Source organism: Bufo gargarizans, chromosome 2 (assembly GCF_014858855.1).
Source record: "Bufo gargarizans isolate SCDJY-AF-19 chromosome 2, ASM1485885v1, whole genome shotgun sequence".
Taxonomy (NCBI): domain Eukaryota; kingdom Metazoa; phylum Chordata; class Amphibia; order Anura; family Bufonidae; genus Bufo; species Bufo gargarizans.
The window spans coordinates 502,497,650-502,522,838 of record NC_058081.1 but is presented as its reverse complement, the minus strand read 5'-3'; the positions used below and the strand labels follow the sequence as shown (position 1 = coordinate 502,522,838).

At 43.8% G+C, this 25,189-nt stretch overlaps 1 protein-coding gene across 2 annotated transcripts in view; it reads right to left on the bottom strand.

Annotated features, from left to right (window-relative positions):
- Positions 1–7,868: 7,868 nt before the first annotated feature.
- The window catches only part of ADAM19 (ADAM metallopeptidase domain 19), a 103,598-nt gene continuing 86,277 nt past the window's right edge, over positions 7,869–25,189 (bottom strand). For both annotated transcript variants that reach the window (XM_044277913.1, XM_044277914.1), the window contains exons 10-22: positions 18,839–18,923; positions 18,577–18,716; positions 17,976–18,153; positions 16,778–16,867; positions 16,470–16,665; positions 15,501–15,609; positions 14,821–15,022; positions 12,789–12,866; positions 11,818–11,926; positions 11,583–11,733; positions 10,649–10,709; positions 9,982–10,173; positions 7,869–8,282 (exon numbers count right to left, since the gene is read on the bottom strand). In XM_044277913.1, the coding sequence (XP_044133848.1) occupies positions 8,211–8,282; positions 9,982–10,173; positions 10,649–10,709; positions 11,583–11,733; positions 11,818–11,926; positions 12,789–12,866; positions 14,821–15,022; positions 15,501–15,609; positions 16,470–16,665; positions 16,778–16,867; positions 17,976–18,153; positions 18,577–18,716; positions 18,839–18,923 (1,663 nt within the window). In that variant the 3' untranslated portion in view covers positions 7,869–8,210. The remainder of the gene's footprint in view (positions 8,283–9,981; positions 10,174–10,648; positions 10,710–11,582; positions 11,734–11,817; positions 11,927–12,788; positions 12,867–14,820; positions 15,023–15,500; positions 15,610–16,469; positions 16,666–16,777; positions 16,868–17,975; positions 18,154–18,576; positions 18,717–18,838; positions 18,924–25,189) is intronic.

Here is a 25,189-nt window from a genome sequence, read left to right as displayed (position 1 = left end):
AAATGTATTCGGAAAGTCTTCAGACCCTTTCACTTTTTTCCACATCATGCGCTAAAAAAGTTTTTTTTTCACATCATTCTGAACTCATTCAGAAAGTGAAAACAAAATCATCAAAATCTTTGCTAATTTTAAAAAAAGGAAAACCGTTAACACTGCATTGACATAAGTATTCAGACCCTTTAGGCCTTCATGCAACGGCCGTTGTTTTGGTCCGCATCCTAGCCGCAGTTTTGGCGGCTCGGATGCGGACCCATTCACTTCAATGGGGCCGCAAAAGATGCGGACAGCACTCCGTGTGCTGTCCGCATCCGTTGCTCCGTTCCGTGGCCCCGCAAAAAAAATATAACGTCCTATACTTGTCCGCGCTTTGTGGACAAGAATAGGCAGTTATATTAAAGGCTGTCCGTGCCGTTCCGCAGATTGCGGAACGCACACAGACGCCATCCGTGTTTTCCGGATCCGCAGTTTGCGGACCACAAAAAACAGAACGGTCGTGTGCATGTAGCCTTACTCAGTTACTTAATTAAAGCAGCTTTGGCAGCGATTATCGCCTCCAGTCTTCTTGGTATGATGCCACAAGGTTTGTGCATCTGGATTTGGGATTTCGGCATTCTTCTCTGCAGATCCTCTCAAGCTCTGTCAGGTTGGATGGGGGATCGGCGGTGGACGGCCATTTTCAGGTCTCTCTAAATATGTTCGATTGGGTTCCAGTCTGGCTGGGCCACTCAAGGACATTCACAAAGTTGTTCCTAAACCACTCCTGGCTGTATTGACTTTTTATGACATATATATTATAGTATTTTCGTTTTTATATTTTTGATCCGGGTAAATGTAAAAGAAAAAGGGTAAAACCAGGAAAATGTTGAAGGAAAACAATTGCACTACTACTAAAGCACATATTATGTCCCCTTTCTGTTACAGTCAATATAGGGGATATATTATTTACAGTGGACGGGGCAGGAGTAGAAGCTGCAGTGTTCTTTTTATTATTATTATTATACATTATGTGTGTGTGGGGGAGGCATTATAACATTGCTGATTTCTTTTATGACTAGGGCTGACATATCTGTCCCAGTTACAGGGGGTATACAATGCATGATTTCAGATCAACGAGGACTGCACCGATGTTTGGCCGGTCCATTAAAGATGAATCAAAAAGACAGAGGGATAATAGATTCAAAAACAAGAAAAAAATTATAGTAAATTCATTAAACATCTTTATTAAATATCCGTCAACATTTACCACAACAGCGCCGTTTTACGTTACACCTGTAAATTGCAGAGATGATGTGCAAAGTAAATCAGCCACTTGCAAAGAAGGAAAACATGAGGTTAAAAAATACAATTGTGCACTTTACAGATACAAATGCAGATGTGACTGCAGTCCCACTCACAGGGGTGCAGACCTGGTACGGGATGTTATTTGGTGTGATCTTTACACCATAGAGCAGGGATGGCTAACCTGAGGCTCTCCAGCTGTTGCAAAACTACAACTCCCAGCATGCCCAGACTGCCTACATCTATTATCCTACAGCAGGGCATGGTGGGAGTTGTAGTTTTACAACAGCTGGAGGGCCATAGAGCTACAGTGCTTCCGAAAGTCTTCAGACTCTCACTTTTGTCACATTTTTTAATGCTGTGTGGCCTTGTGCAAAAGTAGAACAATCAGGTTTTTTCCCCCCATCAGCCTGCCCTCAATGCCCCATAATGACAAAGTGAAAACAGAATGTTCTAAATCTTTGTTAATTTATTGAAAAGGAAAAACATTGCATTGACATACAGTTAGTATTCAGACCCTTCGCTATGACACTATGGGGGAGATTTATCAAAACTGGTGTAAAGGAAAACTGCCTTAGTTGCCCATAGCAACCAATCAGATTCTACCTTTCATTTTCCAGGGGAGCTCTGAAAAATGAAAGGTGGGATTTCATTGGTTGCTAGGGGCAACTAAGGCAAGTTTTCCTTTACACCACTTGATAAATGTCCCTCTTTGGCTGCAACATAACAAAATGTGAAAAAAGTGAAAGGGTCTGAAGACTTTCTGAATGCACTGTACTGTCACATTTATTAAACCTGGTGCATTGCATTATTCCATATTAATTATAAGGCACAAAAGACAATCTACGCCTGCTATGAGTGACTGTCATCCCAAAAGTACTGGTGCAAAGCTGCTGATATATCGCCCTCCCCCTTAAATCTTTCTAGTTTTGTTAATTTGCTTCTCCCACACTGAATTCGATACAAATGTGACCAAAGTAAATCATGTATCCATCAGTTCTCCAGTGGGAGAATCCTGCCATACAACTTCCCATATCTCAGCTTCCTGGACTCCTTTGAGGGATACTCATGCTAAATTTCGTCACAACTGAATTTTGAGGACCGACGCCTTCAAAGTGAGACCTGATGGCTGACACCAAGATTTCTAGATAGCGTTACATCATTCGTTTTAAAGGAGTTTTGCTTTTAAGGGCTCGTTCGCACTTACGTTTTTGCGTTCCGTATATGGGCCGTTTTTTTAGTTCTGTATACGGAACCATTCATTTCAATGGTTCCGCCAAAAAAACTGAATGTACTCTGTATGCATTCAGTTTCCGTTTTCCGTTCAAAGATAGAACATGTCCTATTATTGCCCACAAATCACGTTCTGTGGCTCCATTCAACTTAATGGGTCCGCAAAAAAATAAATGTTTTCCGTATGTCTTCCATATCCGTTCCGTTTTTGTGGAATCATCTAGTGAAAATTTTATGCCCAGCCCAATTTTTTTCTATGTAATTACTGTATATGCCATACAGAAAAATGGAACGGAAAAACGGAATGGAACCGGAAGCACTACTAAAACAAAAAAACTGAAAAACTGATCCATTAAAAAAGGCCCGCGAAACACAGAAAAAGCCATACGGTCGTGTGAACAAGCCCTTATGCACATTGACAGCCTGTGTCGTCAGAGGGTGTCACACTGAACACGGGGACGTGACACTCCCTGAAGGGTAGGCTATCAATCTGCTATCCATAAAAGAGCAAAGTATTGGAAGTTATATTTCTCAAGTTATATTGGTTTCTTTAAAATCTGGGTTACAAGAAATAAGAATACCACGGGGGGTTTCTCTCAGCTTTTCCAGATTCCTGAATGGCATATCTGCCTAGTTAGGGTTCACGCACACAGCCGTAATATACGGGCACTGGCCGTGTGCACACCGCACCACGGATGCAGACCCATTCACTTGAATGAGTCAGCAATTCGGAAGGAGCGGTGTGGAATGGAGGCACGGAGGCACTATAGAGTGCTTCCGTGGTTTTCTGTCCGTGCCTCCACACCGCAAAAAAATGTTCTATTTTTTTTTGCGGTATGGATGGAGTATGGATAACGGACTTATTCATCTTGAATAGGTCTGCATCCGTCTGCGGCAGCTGCACGGATGGTGGCGGTAAAAAATTGTGGTCCCCAATGCGCAGTACGGCCGGCACACGTTCGTGTGCATGAACCCTAATACAAAAAGTGCAATCCCTCCCCCATTAGTGTGTTTACACCTCACCTGGGGTTCCTTCAGGAGCCTCAATTATCTCTGATGGAAAAAAATATATAATAAACGACCACCACATTTATTATTGGAGGTCGCTGCACTGAACAGTGTAGTCAACAGTGCTATTTTATACAGGTAATGAAGGTATTTGCTTTACAGCAGCCTCATGGACCATAGGAATCTGGAGAAGACTCTGACATCTACGGATAAGTGTTGTGGGTATGCTCTGTGACCTGTGCAGCAGTCACTGTGTAAGGTGAGGGAGGAGGTGAACTGCTCCCATCACCAACTCTAAATGGTATCACCCTGTGCTATATTTCTCCATTTTTCTCCAGTGGTATTATCTTTCATTGTAATCCTACCTGTGATAATAATTAGATGACTGCTGAAAAGTGATCTGCACAGAACTGGAAGTGTCAGCTCAGCCTATTGTGAGGACTCTGTAGTCACAGGAAGGGGCAGAATCAAGATGGAGGATGTATCGATATTATGTCAGAGCACCATATCTTCCCTAGCTATTCATTAATACATTTTTATTCAACTCTATGGGACTTCCAGGAAAGCCGAGCGTTGTGCTCATCTACCTATGGCAGTCCCATGGACTTGAATGTCACTGGCAGGAGTCCCAGTGGTTGGCCCCTAGGAATCAGACTCTTGTGCTCCTATCCTTTGGATAGGGGAGTAAGTGTTCCTGGGGAAACTCCTTAAATCTATGTGTGAACAGACCTAGAACAGACCTAAAAAAACACTAATAGCACGGTTTTTGGTAGACTTCTGGCAGCTGAGAGACCCAGCTCTGTCACTTTTATATTACACAATAAAATAAACATAAAATGTCTAAAATTACCAAATAAAATGAAACCAGACCTCCAGGGTCTAAACCTTGTGCAAAAAAAATCCCCCAAAACACAGAAATTTCTTAGGCTATGTAAAATATCTACTGTAAAGATTTCCTTATATAGGTACCATAGAAGTCCCGTGATGTCCCGGCATTAACTAATATGAGGGAATCACATATGTTATTTATTACAAGAACATGATAAATACCCGTGTTCACCAAGCGATTGCCAAAAAGCGATTGCCCACTTGCTACAAGTGCAAAATCTGTTTACATGTATTGCAAGCATCATGATATTTCCAGCATTTAAAAGGTAACCTGGATAAATACAGTAGACCAGCAGTTTACAGCTGTAGACAAACTACTACAACTCCCACAATGCCATACTGGGAGTTGTAGTTTCCCAACAGATAGGGGAAACTGCAGGTTGGAGACCACTGGTATCCACCAAAGAAAGAGCTGTCCTGAAGGAGTTGTATGAAATTAGGAAAACATGACTGCTTTCCTTCAGTAACAGCGCCACTCTTGTCTATGGGCTGTGCCAGGTACTGCAGCTCAGGGAGGCCAAAAACACTTTTCATTTTCCTAGGTTAGTTATCATTACAAACTCTAATCTGTACTGGGCCAGTATTTGTAACTGGTTCTCTGGGCACTGGATTGTACAACAGTGATCTGCAGCCTGTAGCTTCGCCTCATCAGCGATCATGAAAGAGCAATTTAAAAGGACCTGCTGAGAGTTGCAGTTTCTCAACAGCTGGAGAAACCGCTGTCTTAGGCTACATGCACACGACCGTTGTGTTTTGCGGTCTGCAAATTGCAGATCCGCAAAACACGGATGGCGTCCGTGTGCGTTCCGCAGAACGGAACGGACAGCCATTGATTGCCTATTCTTGTCAGCAAAATGGACAAGAATAGGACAGGTTATATTTTTTTGCGGACAACGGAATGGAGCAACGGATGCGGACAGCACATGGAGTGCTGTCCGCATCTTTTGCGGCCCCATTGAAGTGAATGGGTCCGCATCCAAGCCACAAAACCTGAGGCTCAGATGCGGACCAAAACAACGTTTGTGTGCATGAGGCCTTAGAAGAACAAAAATTTGCGCACAGTACTCTTCAGGGACATCACTTACTTATGCAAAGTTCTGGGTTAATGGACTTTACTAATGTAGGCTTTGACCCCAGGCATTTTTAAACTTCTGTCTAAAAGACTGTTACAAATTTAGCTCTGCTACATCTGTATTTTACTGGGCATTACAGGGTCAGTAAATTAGGACACCCCCTTAGTGCAGTTCCTTTGTAGTCTATAGTCTTTCAGCATCTAGGACTAAACTTCCTCTGTACATATAGGCCATTGGTTACTTTTGGTTACCGACCATTTTTTTCATGTATTATATGGATTATACATCTTCCATTATTATACAGATGTCCTTCTTTTCTCTGATTGGCTGCCATTGTGTGAAGGTTAGTTCATCATCAATGGAAGCTAACCAAAAGTCCAGGTTTCCATATAGAATAAATCTACACAAAAAGTTGAATAACTTTAAGTACATGGGATTACTTATCTTGTACTGTTCCTGAGTTGCAGTCAGTATTATACTCCAGAGCTGCATTCACAATTTGCAGGCTTGAGAACTGGAATCTCTCAGCTTGCTTGCAAAGTGTTTCCTCTGGTGATCTTCATGAATAGTGCCCAGAATGCAGCGTACCGCAGACCATCCCATTAGAGGAAGTCAGACAATTTTGTGAACCGCTTTCGCTGACAACCAGCAGAATTGTGAGTGCAGCTCTGAGCTATAACACGGCCTGTAACTCAGGATCTATAAAAGATATTAAAAAAATCATATTTATGCAGATTATATCTATACAAACTGTAAAACGAAAAAAATAAATGCACTCAGAAAATGGCAGCCAAGGGTATAGAATATGGATATGCTTCAAATGGTAAATTCAGAAATCTGCAGATTTCATTGCCGGAGATATTAATCTACTAATTTCCTTTCACTACATTCTGGTAGCATCTCCATGTTTAAAGAGATTATTCATTTTCTATGACCTACTGTTCCCTGTTATCAGCCATTTCAGGCTCAGGAAAGAATGAAAGTAGCGCTTTTCAGTGGGATTACCGACAGAATATCCCAAACTATTCCTGAACAGTGACGTGCCTAGGGAGGGGTGGGGGGTGCGATCCGCCCCAGGTGCCGGCTCTCAGGGGGATGCCAGAAGCAATGAGCGCTTCTATCAATACAGATGGAAGCGCTCATTGCTGGAGCGCTGACGCCCACATACTGCGGCAAGCACGGGAGCACATAGTTCCCTGCCCCACCGCCGATCACTGCCATGCCTATGCAGTAGTGAAATCCTGGCGCAGGCATGCGTGATAACGTCATCGTGCGCCTGTGCCGTGATGCAGTAGCACAGTGAAGTGTGTGCGCCTTCCTTTCCTCTGCAAGCGCAGGTGAGTATTTAGCTTTTAGTTTTTATTTTATGTGCCAACAGTGGGGGACGACATGGGGCGGCACACAGGAGGACATGTGGGAGAAAAATATTATGGTGGGATACTGTGTGGGGGCAAATTATTATGGGAGGGATTACTATGTGGGGGCAATAATTATGGGAGGGATTACTATGTGGGGGCAAATAATTGTGGGAGGGATTACTATGTAGGGGTCAAATTACTCTATGGGGGCAGTGTGGGGGAAATAACTGTGGGGGGGGGCAGTGTGGGGGAAACTACTGTGTGGGGCAAATTACTAGATGAGGCAGTGTAGGGGAAATTACTGTTGGGGGTCAGTGTGGGTGAAACTACTGTGTGGGGAAAATTACTGTGGGGGGCAGTATGGGGGAAACTTGTGGGGGGCAGTATGGGGGAAACTACTGTGTGGGGGAAATTACCATGGGGGGGGCAGTATGGGGAAAACTACTGTGTTTGGGAAACTACTGTGTGGGGGGCAGTGTTGGGGAAATTACTGTGTGGGGGGAAAATTACTTTGGGGGGTCTACTATAGGGGCAGTGTGGGGTAAATTACTATATGGGGGCAGCGTGGGGGACATTGTTATTGGGGAGGCACTGTAGGGGCAATTCTATTATTTCTGGGGACACTATACAGGTATTATTACCTGGAGCACAATATAGGGTGTTATTAATACTGGGGGCACTCTAGGGGACATTATAGCTGCTGTAGACACTATAGGGACATTTGGGGTAATTTATCAAACTGGTGTAAAGTAGAACTGGTTTAGTTGCCCATAGCAGCCAATCAGATTCCACCTTTCATATTTGACAGCTCTTTTGGAAATCCAGTTCTACTTTACACCAGTTTGATAAATGACCCCAAATATGTCTACTGGGTCACTATTTTTTCAGCAGTATAGTACCTGGGGCATTGGGGTGCACAACGGGCACAGTATTGGGGGTGGCAGCAGGATGACACTGTGGGGACACCAGGATGGGAGGAAAAATTGAGAAATCTAATGTGTCTGTGTTACAAACTCTGTAGAGACGAGATGCGGCTGAAAGAATTTGTCATGGCGGTCTAACGGAGGAGAAGAGGAAAGAGAAGGTCTACATGACAGGAGATGTCCCTGGATGTAAGAGGTATGTGGTCAAGTATTGGGGGGGAAGGGGCAGAGAAAGGACTCGCCCCAGGTGCCGAACACCCTAGGCACGCCACTGTTCCTGACCCCATGATCTTGCATATCTCCAGTTCTTAGAACCCCTAAATCATTTACACAGGAGTGAACAATACTGGCAGCTCATCTTATAATGCTGCCTTTAATCTCTATGCTGAAATTCAAGCTATCTTGTCCCTTTAAACATAATGTCACAGATCATCTGCAAATGTTCCTCTTCAGACCTTGGCGGTCAGCCTCGTCCTGCTTGGGGGTACAGGCGGTGGAGTTTTTCTAGGGGGCTGTAATGCCTATAAGATCAGAACAACATTCAGATCAGTCATAGTAAATTCCTTTCATAAACTAAGAGATCAAAGAAACCTGAGAAAACAAGCAAGAACTTTCTGTGTGGTGTATATGTGACTATATGTCATTTATTCCCAGGCAGTGGTCTTTCCAGTGAAATAAGAAAATGTTATCAATTATCATTTATTGTGTTTGTCATATGTTGTGTAGAAAAATAGAGGCTCCGGCACTCGTGGTAAAGCTTTGTAGGTCCCGGTCTTTATTACACCAAAATTGTATGAGCATATACAGTGGCACCCCTCTACAATTTTGGTGTAATAAAGCCCGGGACCTACAAAACTTTACCACAAGTGCTGGAGCCTCTATTTTTCTACACTTCATGATGTCTGGACTGGCTTGGGTCTGCTCCGTGCACAGAGTCACAGGATGAAATTGGGTGAGCTGGACAACTTACTATTTCTACTTTGTCATATGTTGTCAGAAACTTTCCTTTCATATCGGTCTAGAGAGGCTTTTAGAAAGTCTCCATGCAGGTTGGTGCCCACACTGGAGATGGCAAAATCCCTCCTCTCTGACTGTTCATGGACTTAGGGGTGATTGATGACCATGATTACCACCTAATTGTCCTGGAAATGGTACCGGAGTTAATGAAGGTGGTTTAGGCCAGGATAATGTACCTATAATTAAATTCTATTAAAGGGGTTGTCCTATCTAGCTGTTTCCACAGTGAGATGGGACTAAATACTAACTCCAGGTGGCCGGGCCTATGGAGACTGCTGAGCGGGCTGGCACTCCGCTATTTCCACAACTCCCATTGCAGTGAATTGGAACTACGTAAACAGGCTACTGTAACTCCCAAGTTACGGAAACAGCCTAGCTTGCGGTGCTACGTTATTTTCTATGAAAACAATGAAACACCAGCCCACTCGGCAGTTTCCATAAGCCTGTTGACAGCACTGGATAGAGGCTGGGGAGAGCAGTACAAACATACCTTTTCTCATTAGGAGAAGCATGAGCATGAAATTTTACTCTGCCAGGTTCTGCTCCTGTAAATGCTCTCTGCATTTAGCCGCTTCACAGTATATCCTCTCTGTTCTGAGTGACAGCTGTAGCATCCAACCAGAAAACCACTACAGCCATCCCTCAGATCAGAGAAGAGGGACTGGGAAGCAGCTCAGAGCAGAATGCACTTAATAGTCAGGCTCCACCTCCTGGGTCCTTACAGTGTCTGGCAGAATAAAAGCTCATATTCACACTAATTCTGATGATACAAGCTCTTCCAAAGGTACATTTCTCCTGCTTGGCATGTTGTATTTCACCTTACATCCTCGGATAAGCCACTGCCACAGATGTTTAGCCCCTGGCGATCTGGTTGTGTCAATGTTCTTAGAACCCAGTGTTATATTGTCACTATTCAGGAAGCCATCTATTCTTTAAAAGTGGTTCTTGACTCCTACTGAAAGACACAGTTGGGTTGTCCAGAATTAGAAAAAAACATGACTGCTATCTTCCAGCAACAGTGCCAGCCCTGTCTATATGACGTGGGTAATACTGCAGCTCATCTTCCTGAAAGTGACTGTTCTGCGTTGCAATACTGAGCCGGTGTGGTGTTGTATTTAGAAAAAAGCAGCCATGTTTTTCTAATCCTGGTCAATCTTTTTAAATGTATCTTGTATTTCTCTGCACTTATCACATCACCTTTACCTTAGTGGGTGCTTGAGTTGGGGGTGGTGGTGGTGGTCTGCTTGGTGGAGGAATTCTCAGTTGATGAGTATTTTTTACAGCACCCCTCTCTAGCTGCTTGCTGACCGGGTGGTGACTAGGCTGATGTCTGGCTGCTGGCCTTTGTTCTTCCGTCCTGGTACTGGACTGCAAGTTGATTGGTCTCTTCGGGCACTGTGCAAGAACATCATGTTTCCAATATTACAAAGAAGCTGCATAGGGCTTGTTCACACCAGGCTATGATAATGTGACATTAGAGTACTACTACACACCTAGAAACAGCTTCTGAGTATGTTTATTTGCCCCTCATATCCTAATGTGAGCTGTGAGTCTACAGGAATGTGGAAATGCAACATATTTTTTTTTTTAGATGTATTTTTGGGGTCCATCATATATTTTTTTAATTGCAGCATGCTCTGGCTATGACACATTTTTTCTAGGTGTTTTCCCATACACCTCTCTATACAGAAAAAATGCATGAAAAAAACATGTAGAAAATTTCTGAACAAAGAATATGTGTTTTACCAGCAAATAAAAACACAGAATCAACTTTGTGTGTGCAGGAGGCCTTACTGTAGATACTATAGGTATTAGTTGTCAAGTACTTTCCACCAGACTACAAACCATTGTCCCAACATGACTAACTTACCATGCGAGTCTGAGGTTTGGGTCTTGAGGAAGAATCAAGTCTTGCTTTCTCCCCACTTTCACTTATAAAGTAAAAATATTTAAAACAATATTATATTAATAAGGGAAAAATTTAGTTAGTTCATGTTATAAATTGGGGTTAATACATAGTACAGTTTTAGAATAAGGCATATTACAGAATTTGTAGAAAACAGTAGCTTTATATAATAGCCAAAGAAAACATTTATAACTTATCTCTTTATCCACACCTCTCCCCTTTCTTCCAAAAAATTTACAAAGGAGACTTTATAGTGATAACCTATCCAGAGTATTTGATTGGTGGGGGTCTGACACCCAGCACCACCACCGATCAGCTGTTTAAAAAAGCACCAGCACTCGCAGTAGCTCCGCGGCCTTCTCACATGTGATGTCACACACATCTAGACATATCTTCTGATTTCAACTGACGGGTTTTCTCAAGCAAAGAGCAACCCCATTTTTTAAACATGAAAAGGGGCATTTGTGAAAGGGCTGCCTGAATGTTAACAACTCTAGAAGTCAACGTCCAACCTCAAATAAAATGTAAAAAGCAGTAGCTCTTATTTACAGCCGTAAATCTGTCACACTCCTCTTTAAAAGAGTTGTCCAGAATGAGAACATGGTGGCTTTCGGCCCAAAACAGCGCCACATCTGTCCATAGGTTGTGTCTGGCACTGCAGCTCAGCTCCACTGAAGGTTATAAGGCTGAACTGCAATACTACGTATAACCTGTGCACAGGTGTGGTGCCGTTTCTGGAAGAAAGCAGCCATGTTTATTACATTTTGGACAACAGGCGTTCTGGAGGTTCGCATGGTATGCTGGCGGAGACCAGGAGGAATGGGCACTGGGAGTGGTGAAATTACCCTTCTTCACTAATCCCTTTATACAGGGGGACATTCAGTAATGCTACGCCTACCTCTTGTGCAGAGACCCTGCTACAGGCACATTGTCCGACTGAAGGCATTTTTTTAAAAACCCGTGTTTGTGGAGGTATATGGACAACATCAGTATAATCCCAGCTAGTAATGATAGAGGAATAAAGATCCAGAAGACCACAGACTGTGAACCTGGCAATAATAGAGGTAAAATCAGATGCAATGCCAGTGAATACCGATATAACTATAGGAAAAATGAAGTCTTAGAGGACTTACTATCTGCAGGCACCGGTCCACTGTCTAAACTGCCACCATTACCTGTCTGGTTACAATAGGGAGGCCTCCATCCAGGGAGACAATGGCAGTTCTGGTTATTATTGCAAATCTGTAGATTATACTGTATGTTAGTTTCAAAAAGGGGTTTACAGGTAATTTAACATTATTATTAGATATCATCAGATCAGATATGAGCTGGCAGGACAATATTAAGAATAATGAACCACAGAGTAATACCAGTGCAATACTTCATTTGTACTGTGATGGCGCTGCAGGAACACTTATCACTACCTGCTGCGTTCTCTCACAGAAAACAGCACAAGCTGTGCTCGGCTTATCATCTGGAGGCCCTGCTAACAAAAGGGCATTTCTAACGCAAACTTTTAACCCCTTAGTGACCACCCATACGTGTTTTTACTGACGTAAACAAAGGGGGTTTTAGCTAAACGGCTGGCTTTAATCAAACATTACGTGTACTTAAAATTGTGCATTAAAAACTATAACTTGTCCTGCAAAAAATAAGACCTCATACAAGTAAATTTATGAAAAAACAAAAAAGTTCTAGCTCTTGGAAGGATTGGTCACTAAGGGGTTAATTAAAGGGTATGTTCCATTAAGACAACTTATCCCCTATCTGTAGGATAGGGGATAAGTGTCTGATTGGCGGGGTTCTGACTGCTATGGCCTCCACCAATCACGGTCATGCACACCGCTGCTCCATTCGGCTCTATGGGCTATAGGAGATAGATGAGTGCTTGTACTTAGCTATTTCTGGCAGTCCTATAGAGTTTAGTGGAGCAGCGGACATGCATGTCTCTCCATTCAACAGGGAGCACTGTGGTTAGGGGATAATGAGACAACCCCTTTAAAGTTTACCCAACTTATTTTTATTGCTTTTTGCCACTTTTCTTGTTGAATTTGGAACTTAATGCCAGATGTTTCAGGAATTAAAACAGACCAGATATACTCACCCCATTTCCATTGCATTTCTTAGCGCATTCATCCACTTGCAAAAATGATATATTTTTGCACTGTCCTTCAAAGCAAAGCTGCAGAAAATAAATTACATTATAAGATGTGGAGCAAACCAGGTCCTCATTCCCACAGTCCATTTCCAAATGTTATGGGGGGGGGGGGGGGGGGGGGTCACTTTATACAATACAAGACTATCAGGAACAGAATTTTCATTACACAAGTCTTGTACATAAGGAAGACAATTTGTTAGGCTGATCTGACATTTTATCTTCACTGCTACATTGGAGCTAAATATCAGGACAGTAACATTTTTCAGATTGTCCCAAATTTTGGTTTCACAAAGTCTGTTGCTTCCGTGTTTTTTAGATCTTTTGTCAGATGTTTCTATGGTATACTGAAGTACAATTATAAGCATTTTGTAAGTTTTTTTTTAAACTTTAATTAACAAATACAACAAGTTTATACACTCAATATTTTCAGTGTCGACCCTTCTTTTTCAAGACTTCTGAAATTTACCCTGACATGATGGATATCAGCTTCTGGGCCAAATCTTGATGGCAACCCATTTTTACCTAATCAGTGCTCAGAGTTTATCACAATTTCAGGTTCTCAATGGAATTAGGATTTAGGTCCATGACCAGGAAACTCCCCATAATTTCAATGGTTTGTTCACCAACCCGCTTAGTTATCACTTTTGCCTTGTGACATGGTCTCTATCATGCTGGAAAAAGCATCACCAACTTTCTCCAGGATCATTGGGAGCAGTTGTTCTTGGTGGATGTTTTGATACCATTCTTTATTCACGTCAGTGTTCTTAGGGAAAACTTTGAGTGAGCCCACTCCCTTGGATGAGAAACAACCTCACACATGAATGGTCTCAGGATGCTTTACTGTTGGCACGACACAGGACTGATGGTAGCACTCACCTTTTCTTCTCCGGACAATCATTTTCCTTCTCTGGACAGTCAGAGAAAATAACTTTATTCCAGTCCTTCCCAGTCCAATCCCTGTAATTCCTGCATAATGTCAGTCTGTCCTTGATGTTTTTCTTGGAGAGAAGTGGCTTCTTTGCTGCCCTTCTTGATACCAGGCCATCCTCCAAAAGCCTTCGCCTACCTATGCGAACAGATGCACTCACACCTGCCTGCTGCCATTCCTGAGCAATCTCTACACTAGTGGGGAACGGCTCCTGTAGCTAAAGGTGGACTTAGATGAAGCAATAATTGGCCAATCTGCCCATCTAAAGGTGCAGCCGATCACCCGATGAATGAGCGAAAAGCTCGTTCATTGGGTGAAACTGTCATTAGTGCAGGCACCTAAATGATCGTTTCTGGGCATCAGATCGTGCCATCTAAACAGTGATCTGCTGCCCAGAAACAATCCAGCTGTATGAGGATGAGCGATCACCTGTGGAGGTGATCGCTGCATGCAAGTGTTGAGCTTCAGCTCCATTTATCGAGCAGCCGAATGTTGGGAAGGAACACTTCCTTCGCGACAATCTGCTGCTTCGCGGGCCGTCTAAATCCACCTTAAGTCCTCTTTAGGAGATGGCTCTCGCTGAAATTAAATGTAGCAGGGCTGAAATGCAGTGGAAATTAGTTTTTTGTGATTAAGTTAATTTTCATGATAAGGAATTAAGTTACAATTAATTGTAATTCATCTGATCATTCTTCATAATATAGAGTTAATGCACATTGCTATCAAAAAAATTGAAGCAACAGACTTTGTAAAAACCAAAATTTGTGTCGACCTGAAAACCTCTGGCCATGACTGTACACTGGATACAGCTGTAACAGACTCTCAGGTGTGAGGAGGTCTGAGGCTGACAGCCTCTGGGTGTAAATAATTCACTGACAGTAAACAGAGATCATTGCCATGATCACACAAAGTTTACTAGAAACTTGCAGAACTTTTCTTTATATGGTGATCTAGCATTGCTTATACTATATAAATATATACTATACTTATACACGTCAATATGTTTTTTTAGGAAATTCAATAGAAGACATAGGATAGAGTATATCCAACCTCATTCACTCCGCATTTAGTGCCTGAAAGGACAAGGCCTGGATCCATCATATCTTCCTCTTCCGTTATTCTGTAAACATGTGTCCCCCTGCAGAGAATGCTTCTCCCCTGCACGGTAATAGTGGTGTCTATCGCAACTGAGTTTTGTTCAATTGGTTTAAAGGCAGAGCTTAAGCATTGGATCTTCCCACACTTGGCATGTCTAGAAAGAACAGACAATACGACTTATAGAAAAGTTGCTCTAACTAAAGAATTATCAGTGATTACTGCACTTCTGCTGCCCTACAGACCACAGATGAATTGGGCCATGCCCAATGGTTTTGTTCACCAGGACAACCATCTCTTATAAGGCCATTCCTCCAGCAGTGAGCTGATCCCTCAAGCTGGTCATATACATGAGATAACTGTCGGCTGATCTTCCCATACATATGCATGCTTAGCTCGGCCGAGCATGCATATTTAGTGAATGGGGAGAACGGGAGAAAACTGCTGACACCTCTATCAGAGGTTTATTTTCCCGAGAATAGAATCAGGTGTTGAAATCCAGTGTCCGATTTTTATTTCCACTGAGATCTGCTGCTGGGGAAGTGTCTGCCATGACAACCTCAGGTTTGGTATCAGTTCTGCCTTGGTTAGTCATGTAGCCCCATTTGAGCTAGACTACTACACAGCCCACTCACTTGGTTTCACACTTCCTGTATTCACCATTCATATCTCGGCCGCAGTTGCCATACTGATCGCCAGCTGCGTTGATCCTTTCAAAGCACACATTCGGCGCTATGCTCGCTCCTGTAATACATACACAATGTACATGTTGAGTACTGTACGGTTATGTTCCCCACAGAAAATCTATAGGAGATACAGTATATCCATCTTTATATAGATGTGGCTGTGTCTGGGTAGGCCGATAATGTAAAGTCCTGATAATCTACCAAACGGAATCATTAAAGGATCACTTTGGGTAAACTTAAAGGGTTTCTGTCATCAGAAAAATCGTTATGTAGCTGGCTGACATTAGCGATGTGCTAATGTCAGCAGAACATAACTGTATCACTTATATCTCCCCGCCTGCCGCCATTAGCGCTAAATAATGACTTTTATAATATGCAAATGAGCCTCTAGGTTCTAGCTGGGCGTTGCTGCAGCACCTAGAGGCTCCGTCCTCTCACCAGTTTGGCACGCCCTTGTAAAGGTGATTGACATCTTCGGTCTCCTCCATGTCCCGCAAATCCCGCGCCTGCGCCGTCCATTTTAGTATTAGGTGCAGCGAGTGAAGGACGCTCGCCTGCTGCCGTCCTTCACTCACTGCGCCTAATACTAAAATGGACGACGCAGGAGCGGGATTTGCGGGCACGGAGGAGGCCTGTTCCAATGCTAATGCCACGTAAGAACTCCGTAGTGCTTCTGTGTGGGGTTCTGTGCCTCTGTTCCGCAACGCACCTTCCAGATTACAGAGATCACGTGAATGGGTCTGCATCCATGATGCGGTGCACGAACAGCCGGTGCCAATGCCAATATATTGCGGACTCGCTGTTTGCGGGCCGCAATACGGGCTTGGCCACCACACGTTCGCGTGCATAGCTATACAGTATACATTCTGTGGCACTTTCATAAAAGCTGAGACATTTCTCCATCATGGCCTGACTCACCATTTCCCCAGAGCTGCTGACACTGTTGCTGATGGGTAAGACATCTCCCGTTGTAACAAAAAGCTTCTCCATTTTGGCAAGAGGTTCCATCCATCTGGAAGGAGTTAGCAGGACACACAGCAGAATGTCCGGTACAGAATTCTGGAAGGTCACAGGCTCTGGATGTCTTCCGACATGGGAACCCAGGTGGCCTGAGCTAATGAGGAATTTTACACACAGGGATTATGCTACAAGTGTTTCATATAAGTCCCGGAGTTTACACCCCATGCATAGAACAGTTTACTACAGACACAGGAGAGATGTCTTACTTTGCAATGATGGCAGCAAGTCCCATGGGCACATTCAGCCCCTGGCAGCAGCGTGCATGTGGTGGCATTACAGCATGGATTATCACATTGCTAAAAAAAAACAAGGGTTAAAAGTTAAAGAGAAAGCTGGTCATAGACAGACGCTGCAGAATGATAGTTCAACTAATATCGGCACGCACGTATCTAATGTCTACGGATAGCTGGGCGATTGCAAGAGGTGTGCACGGGACTTGAAGCTCCATACTATGCTTATATGTGTACTTTGAAAACCAATGCCAATTGCCCTAATTCACCTGAAATGAAAAAGGCTAATTATTTTCATTTAAAATATCCTTCTCAGGCCTCGTTCACATTTCCACGTCAGTGACACGTCCGTGAAAAAAAAAGCGTACATGTTTCATCGGTGAAGCTGTCCGTGAAGGATCTGTGGTTGGTCCGTGTGTCAGTTTTTACCATCCATGTGTCATCTGTAATTCACTGACGTTGCTCAGCTGAAAATGTATTTTCAAAGAATCTCCTATTAGTCTTCAGTGAAAAACGGTCACAACACGGACACAAGACAAATGTGTGTCAGTGATTTTCACAGACCCATAGACTTCAATGGGCGTGCTTGGTCCGCATCACGGATCAAAGCAGCGCATGTCTCCGTGATTTTATTTACTGACCCACGGTCAGTAAAAAAATACTGAAATGTGAACAGATACATTTAACTCAATGGGTACGCGTGTAATGGAGAGTGTGGACAGCACACGTCAGTGAAAAACTGAAATGTGGACGAGGCCTGAGGCTGAGTTCATACTTTTGTTATTTTGATCAGTTATTGTGAACCCAAACCGGATGCGGGTCAAAAACACAGAACGGGAGGAAATCTTTACATTACACCTGATCTCTTAGTAGGCTGCACTACTGGTTTTGGCTCACAACAACTGATGTTAATAACTGACCAAACACTGAAGTGTGGCCTAATTTATGTATGCAGCTCCCATGCAAAGCTATGTGTACTAAAGTTACTGCAAACCTTTGTCCTGCAATTATGTTACTCCCTTCCATCTACCCCCTCAGTGTCTGATGAGCAGCAGCTATCTTGATGCACATAGGTCTACAGAGGAGCTGTAGACAGAAAACGGTAGGGCATTAAAATGATTTAAAAATAGAAGCAATAGTACACATAGAGTATACTACAGAAACCACCTCTTACCTCAAGATCTCCACAATCACACTGCTCCCCCTCCTCCAAGAAGCCATTGCCACAACGTGCTCCTCCATACAGATTCTTGGTGTCTGGGATGTTGCTGAGGCACATTCCTCCTCCTGAACGTAAGAAGCGGTCCAGTTCTCGTCTATTACAGGCATTGAACACTTTGGGGAAAGGATGCCTGAAAACCAGCATAGAAAACAACTGACTCAGAGCTCAAGTCCTACGCCATAACCATAGCCACTGGCAACTGTTACCACAGTGGGCAGCATATTACCAGGATGCCACATCAGTGGAGATATGAGGCCATGCCCTTCCATAACTGCAGGGAGCAGCATTTTGTTATATTACCTTTCTGATGTTTGTATTGTTCACATCCAGCTAGAAATGGGGGCGGCAGTATGGGTGCCATCAATGGCATAGGCAGAGAGGGGATTAGCTCAGAAATATAATGGCATCAAGTGCTGAGACGTAATGTCATGAGGTTTCAGAGCTGTAGTATTGCTTGTTTTGAGGCTCTGTCAGTCTCACGACTTGGTGACTAGTCACACACTTACTTTTTAGACTATCGTTACTACCTTTTAGGTTATTACTGTTTACTCACCCAGTAGCAGCAGCCATGATGCAGCCGCCGTCATCCGGTTTTGCTGTGCAACAACCGGCAGCATCATGGCTCATTCCAAAATTATGTCCCATTTCATGGGCCATCGTGGCCGCAACTCCAATTGCATTGTCTGAATGATCCTGCGGTAACATAAACAGATTATACTGACTGCAAGAAATAATGCAATGGAAGAAAACTGACTGTGTACATAAAACTGTTATTTAATACAATAATAATAGTAAAAATAACATTTGGTGATTACCATGTTCACACCTCCAGACTGATAGGAAGAGCACATTGCCTGCAGTGGAGCCAGTCCAATTGTGGTACCATGGAAAGTGCGCCCTCTGCAGGAGACAGATTGGAATGTTACAAACAAGGCAGACTATAGCACCAACCACCATACAGAACCTGATCCATTTCTTATTCCCCCCCAAAAAAACTAGACAACTCCCTTTTATTTGCCAGCTCCATCAACAATGCGCTGCTTGTTAGGGGTCTGGAAGATAGAATGTAGTATTAAATTATGCCCAATGATGTCAATGTGGTACAGGTAAATACATGGCTTGCCAAGTCCACCAAAAGGGGAGTCCCTCTTTGCACTGGCTTCCTATTCTGGCTAATCAAGGGGTGTATTAAGCAGTGTCCCCTTCTATTAAATTCATATGCTCTAATAGGATATATAGATCAGAAGAGATAGCCCAAAAAATCTAACAGTCTTCAGTAAATATAACTTATTATTCAACTTCTTCTGTCAATTCTACTTCTATCTTTATCGGAAAGTTGTGTGAAATCTATATGGCTGCCACTACAGCTCTGATGGCAGCCATATAGAGCTGTAGTGGCAGCCATATAGATTTACCCTACATTCATCTTGTGTATATAGCCAGTTTTTACAAAGTCCCCATCTAATGTGCCCCAGCAGCTGACATTCTTGGCATTGCATGTACCAGTGTACGGCACTTAGACAGGGATGCCAAAGCTATTATGTAACTGAGGGGAAGTTTGGATATTTCCTTGCTTCAAGCTGATGATCATGAAACTCCAGCACTGTAAGGGTACATTTCACACTAGCGTTTTTCTTTTCCGGCACTTGAGTTCCGTCCTAGGGGCTCTATACCGGAAAAGAACTGATCAGGCTTATCCCCATGCATTCTGAATAGGAGAGCAATCCGTTCAGGATGCATCAGGATGTCTTCAGTTCAGTCTTTTTAACTGTTCAGGACGGAGATAATACCGCAGCATGCTGCGGTTTTATCTCCATCCAGAATTCTGGAACACTTGCCGGAATGTCGGATCCGGCATTTATTTACATTGAAATGTATTAGTGCCGGATTCGGCATTAAAAATACCGCAATGCCGGATCCGTCCTTCTGGTCTGCGCATGTGCAGACCTTTAAAAATGTGGAAAAAAATAGAAACAGATCCGTTTGTCCGTATGACAAACTGGACAGACGGATCCGTTCTTGCAATGCATTTGTGAGACGGATCCGCATCAGTCTATTAGTCCATTAGCATGCAGATTGCCGGAACTGCTTGCCGGATCACTCTGACGCAAGTGTGAAAGTACCCTAACTATGACTACTATGCCGTTAGTATAACCTTCCATATTATGTAATATATCATCTATTCGCATAAACTCAACTTATTCCACAGTGCTGTCCATAGAACATAGTCACACATATCTCACCTTGTCCCCAGTGTTTTTCAGTCTCAGGCATAGTGACACACTTACAAACTTGGATTCACTCACTGGGTGTCTCGTATTTACACACTGGTTTTATCTATGACCCACAGGCGTCATATGCACCACAATTATTTAGAGGAGCTAAGTGTAGCTAAAACCCCCGAAAAACGCACATTTTTGCAACATTTTGGACAATGCAACATCTTTCAAGTGCAACTCTTTGACCTCTTTCACACGGGCATTGCGGGAAAATGTGCGGGTGCGTTGTGGGAACATGCGCGATTTTTCCGCACGAGTGAAAAACATTGTAATGCATTTTGCATGCGCGTGAGAAAAATCGGCATGTTTGGTACCCAAGCCCGAACTTCTTCACAGAAGTTCGGGATTGGGATCGGTGTTCGGTGTAGATTGTATTATTTTCCCTTATAACATGGTTATAAGGGAAAATAATAGCATTCTGAATACAGAATGCATAGTAAAATAGCGCTGGAGGGGTTAAATTTTTTTTTTAACTCACCTTAATCCACTTGCTCGCGCAGCCGGCATCTCTTCTGTCTTCTTTTTTGCTGTGTGCAGGAACAGGACCTGTGGTGACGTCACTCCGGTCATCACATGGTCCATCACATGATCCATCACCATGGTAAAAGATCATGTGATGGATCATGTGATGACCGGAGTGACGTCACCACAGGTCCTGTTCCTGCACACAGCAAAGAAAGAAGACAGAAGAGATGCCGGCTTAATCAACTGGATTAAGGTGAGTTAAATCATTTTTATTTATTTTTTAACCCCTCCAGTGCCTATTTTACTATGCATTCTGTATTCAGAATGCTATTATTTTCCCTTATAACCATGTTATAAGGGAAAATAATAATGATCGGGTCTCCATCCCGATCGTCTCCTAGCAACCGTGCGTGAAAATCGTACCGCATCCGCAATTGCTTGCGATTTTCACGCAACCCCATTCATTTCTATGGGGCCTGCGTTACATGAAAAACGCACAAAATAGAGCATGCTGCGATTTTCACGCAACGCACAAGTGATGCGTGAAAATCACCGCTCATATGAACAGCCCCATAGAAATTAATGGGTCAGGATTCAGTGCGGGTGCAATGCGCTCAACTCACGCATCGCATCTGCGCGGAATACTCGCCCGTGTGAAAGGGGCCTTTAAGTGCACATACCGAATTATACCAGAATGTAATATTATGGATATGGAATCCACTTTATCATCACTGTCTACTGACCATCACCCAATTCTCTCCTTTCCAGGTATGTCTGCATTGAAGCTAATTGCTGCACCTATCTTTTCCAGAGTCTGGTATTGTCCACACCCCTCATCTTTCCTTCTCATCCCCTGTTATGTCTGCATTGAACTTTTAATGTCTCTTTTCCTGCTGGATTTATTGAGTATTTGTTTACATTGACTATTTCACCCTGTATCTGGTGCTCCCTTGATTAGGCCATATGTAGCCCCCTTCCCTCTTGTTTACAGCCTGATTGAACACTGAGTGATATAAATCTAAGTCCTTAGGTCTTTCAGACCTTGGTCTTTTCAATGCAACATCTATCAAGTGCAACTCTTTAAGTGCACATACCGAATTATACCAGAAGGGGACTAAAGGTAAATAGTTAATGCAAACAATGTTTCAGTCTTTCATCTTACTCTTCCCACTTTTCCAAAACCTCCTGTGATACCCCAACATTCATTCACCCAGCAAGGAACTATTCATCTCTCCCTCCATCCTACCTTCTCACCTTCTCATCTGACCGCTTGCACAAACACACACAGATACCTCATGCCCGCTCTTATTCTCACCTACTAACATTTTCTCTGCTTCTCCTTATTGCTGGTGATAGCTCTCCAAATCCAGGCCCACTCAGCAAATCCCCACTATCATCTCTACCTCCTACTACAAATCTCCTTCTACAAATTTCTGCAACCCCTTAAACTTAAAACCCATTCCTCTGACCCCTGCTCATTTGGTTACTCTTGCAGGAGCATTATGGAATGCATGCTCTGTCTGTAACAAACTGTCCTACATTCATGACCTCTTCATCTTTCGAAAACTTTCCTTTCTGGGTCTCACAGAAACATGGCTGACCCCCTCTGACACCTCCTCCCCTGCTGCTCTTTCTTATAGCTTTCATTTCACCCCCCCCCCCCCCCCCCCCCCCCCGCAGCAAGCAGCAAACATGGTGGAGGAGTTGGTCTTCTAATACCAGACACCTGCTCCTACAGCCCAACTCCACTGCCACCCTCCATTTACTCACTTCATTTGAAGTACACTCTGTTTGCATCTACTCTCCCTCCAACCTCCAGGTAGCTGTCATTTACCGCCCCCCAGGCACAGCCACCATCTTTCTTGACCACTTTAACACCTGGCTCCTACACTTTCTTTCTGCCGACCATCCCCACTATCATCGTGGGTGACTTCAACATCCCTATTGACACCTGCCACTCAGCCGCCTATAAACTCCTATCACTCTCTTCCTCCTTCGGCCTCTCACAGTGGTCTTCCGCTCCCACCCACAGAGATGGTCACACTCTGGATCTTATCAGACAAGCTTCCAGGGCTGCTGAGCGGCAATAAAAGAAATCCCACTCTAAGGACCACTTTACCACATACAAGCAATCCCTCCTCATTTTCAAATCCTCACTCGCTGATGCAAAATAGGCCTACTTATCTCTTATATCTTCCCTGTCGCACAGCCCTAAACAACGTTTTAACACTTTTAACTCCCTTCCCCGTCCCCCAGCACCCCCACCCTCTCCTCTCATCTCAGCTGAGGACTTTGCCACATACTTCAAACAAAAGATAGTCAACATCAGAGAAAGCTTCAGTGCACAGTCCCCACAGACCCTCTACACAACCACTCAGTCCTCTTCACCCAAAACCTGCTTCTCCACCATTACAGAAGAAAAACTCTCCAGATCACATCTCACCACCTGTGCACTTGACCCAATCCCATCCCACCTCATCCCTAACCTCACCAGTGTTTATCCCAGCCCTAACTCATCTCTTCAACCTATCACAAATCTCTGGTGTCTTCCCCAATGGTTTTAAACATGCTACAATTACACCCATCCTCAAAAAGCCTTCACTTGACCCATCTTCTTTGTCCAGTTATCGCCCCACATCACTTCTCAAAGCTACTTGAGCAACATGTCCATTCTGAACTGTCCTCTCATCTCTCCTCCTGCTCCCTCTTGACCGGCTACAATCTGGCTTCCGACCCCACCACTCAACTGAGACTGCCCTTACCAAAGTCACCAATGACCTACTAACAGCCAAAACCCAAAAACATTACTCTGTCCTCCTTCTCCTTGACCTGTTCTCTGCCTCTGACACTGTCGACCACTCCCTTCTGTTACAAACTCTCTCATCTCTTGGCATCACTGACCTGGCCCTCTCCTGGATTACATCATACCTCACAGAGCTGACATTTAGCGTCTCCCACTCTCACACCACCTCCTCGTCTAATTTCCTCTTTGTTGGTGTCCCACAAGGCTCTGTCCTAAGACCTCTGCTCTTCTCCATCTACGCTTTCGGCCTGGGACAGCTCATAGAGTTCCATGGCTTTCAGTATCACTTTTATGCTGACGACACACAAATCTACATCTCTGGTCCAGACATCACCACCTTACTATCCAGAATCCCACAATGCCTATCTTCCATATCCTCCTACTTCTCCTCTCGCTTTCTAAAACTTAACATGGATAAAACAGAATTCATAATCTTTCCATCTTGCTCACCCCCCCCCCCCCCCCCAACAGACCTATCACGATCAATGGCTGCACACTCTCCCCGGTCAACCAAGTCCGCTGCCTTGGAGTGACTTTGGATTCTGCCCTCTCCTTCCGAACGCACATTCCAAGCCCTTTCCACCACCTGCCGCCTCCAACTCAAAAACATCTCCCGCATCTGTTCTTTCCTCAACTTTGAGTCTTTGAAAATGCTTGTACACGCCCTACTGCAACATCCTCCTCTGTGGCCTTCCATCTAGCACTCTCGCACCCCTCAAATCTATCCTCAACTCTGCTGCCCGACTAATCCACCTCTCACCCTGTTACTCCTTTGCCTCTCCCCTCTGCCAATCCCTTCACTGGCTCCCCATTGCCCAGCGAATTCAGTTCAAAATACTAACAAATACATACAAGGCTGTCCACAACCTGTCCCCTTCCTACATCTTTGAGCTACTTTCCTGATACATCCCCACACGCAATCTCCGATCCTCCTTCTCTCCTCTCCTCTTATCACCTCTTCCCACTATCGCCTCCAAGATTTCTCCCGTGCATCCTCCACACTCTGGAACTCGCTACCCCAACATATCAGACTCTCACCTATAGTGGAATCCTTCAAATGAAACCTAAAAACCCACCTCTTCAGACAAGCCTACTACCAGTGACCCTGCTGCCTCTATACCGCCATGACCAACTTCACCTCACCTGTGTCCTTCTCCCATACCATGTAGATTGTAAGCCCCCACGGGCAGGACACTCTTTCTTTCTGTACCAGTTTGTAACTCGTCTTGTTCATGCTTAGTGCAATTGTCTTTATTATGTATGTATACCCCTTTTCATATGTACAGCGCTATGGAATGAATGGCGTTTTAATAATAAATAATAATAATAATTTTGGACGCCAGAATTAATACATTCTCCCCCTAAATGTTGTTGGAATGTCAACCCATTATATTTTAGTAAATGACGCAATTAAGATTAGCGCAAACTGTTCACAATAGTACAAAAGAGACAGTGACATTCTGCTTGTTACTAATCTTTAAAGGGGTTGGCCACCTTTTGGGGTTTTCTTGACATCCCCTTTCCCTCCTGTACAGACCTGCAAAGGGAAGGTTACGTACCTGCTCCTTGCTGCTGGGTCCCAGCTCCTTCACTCTCCAGACTCTGCCTCGCTCTGTTAC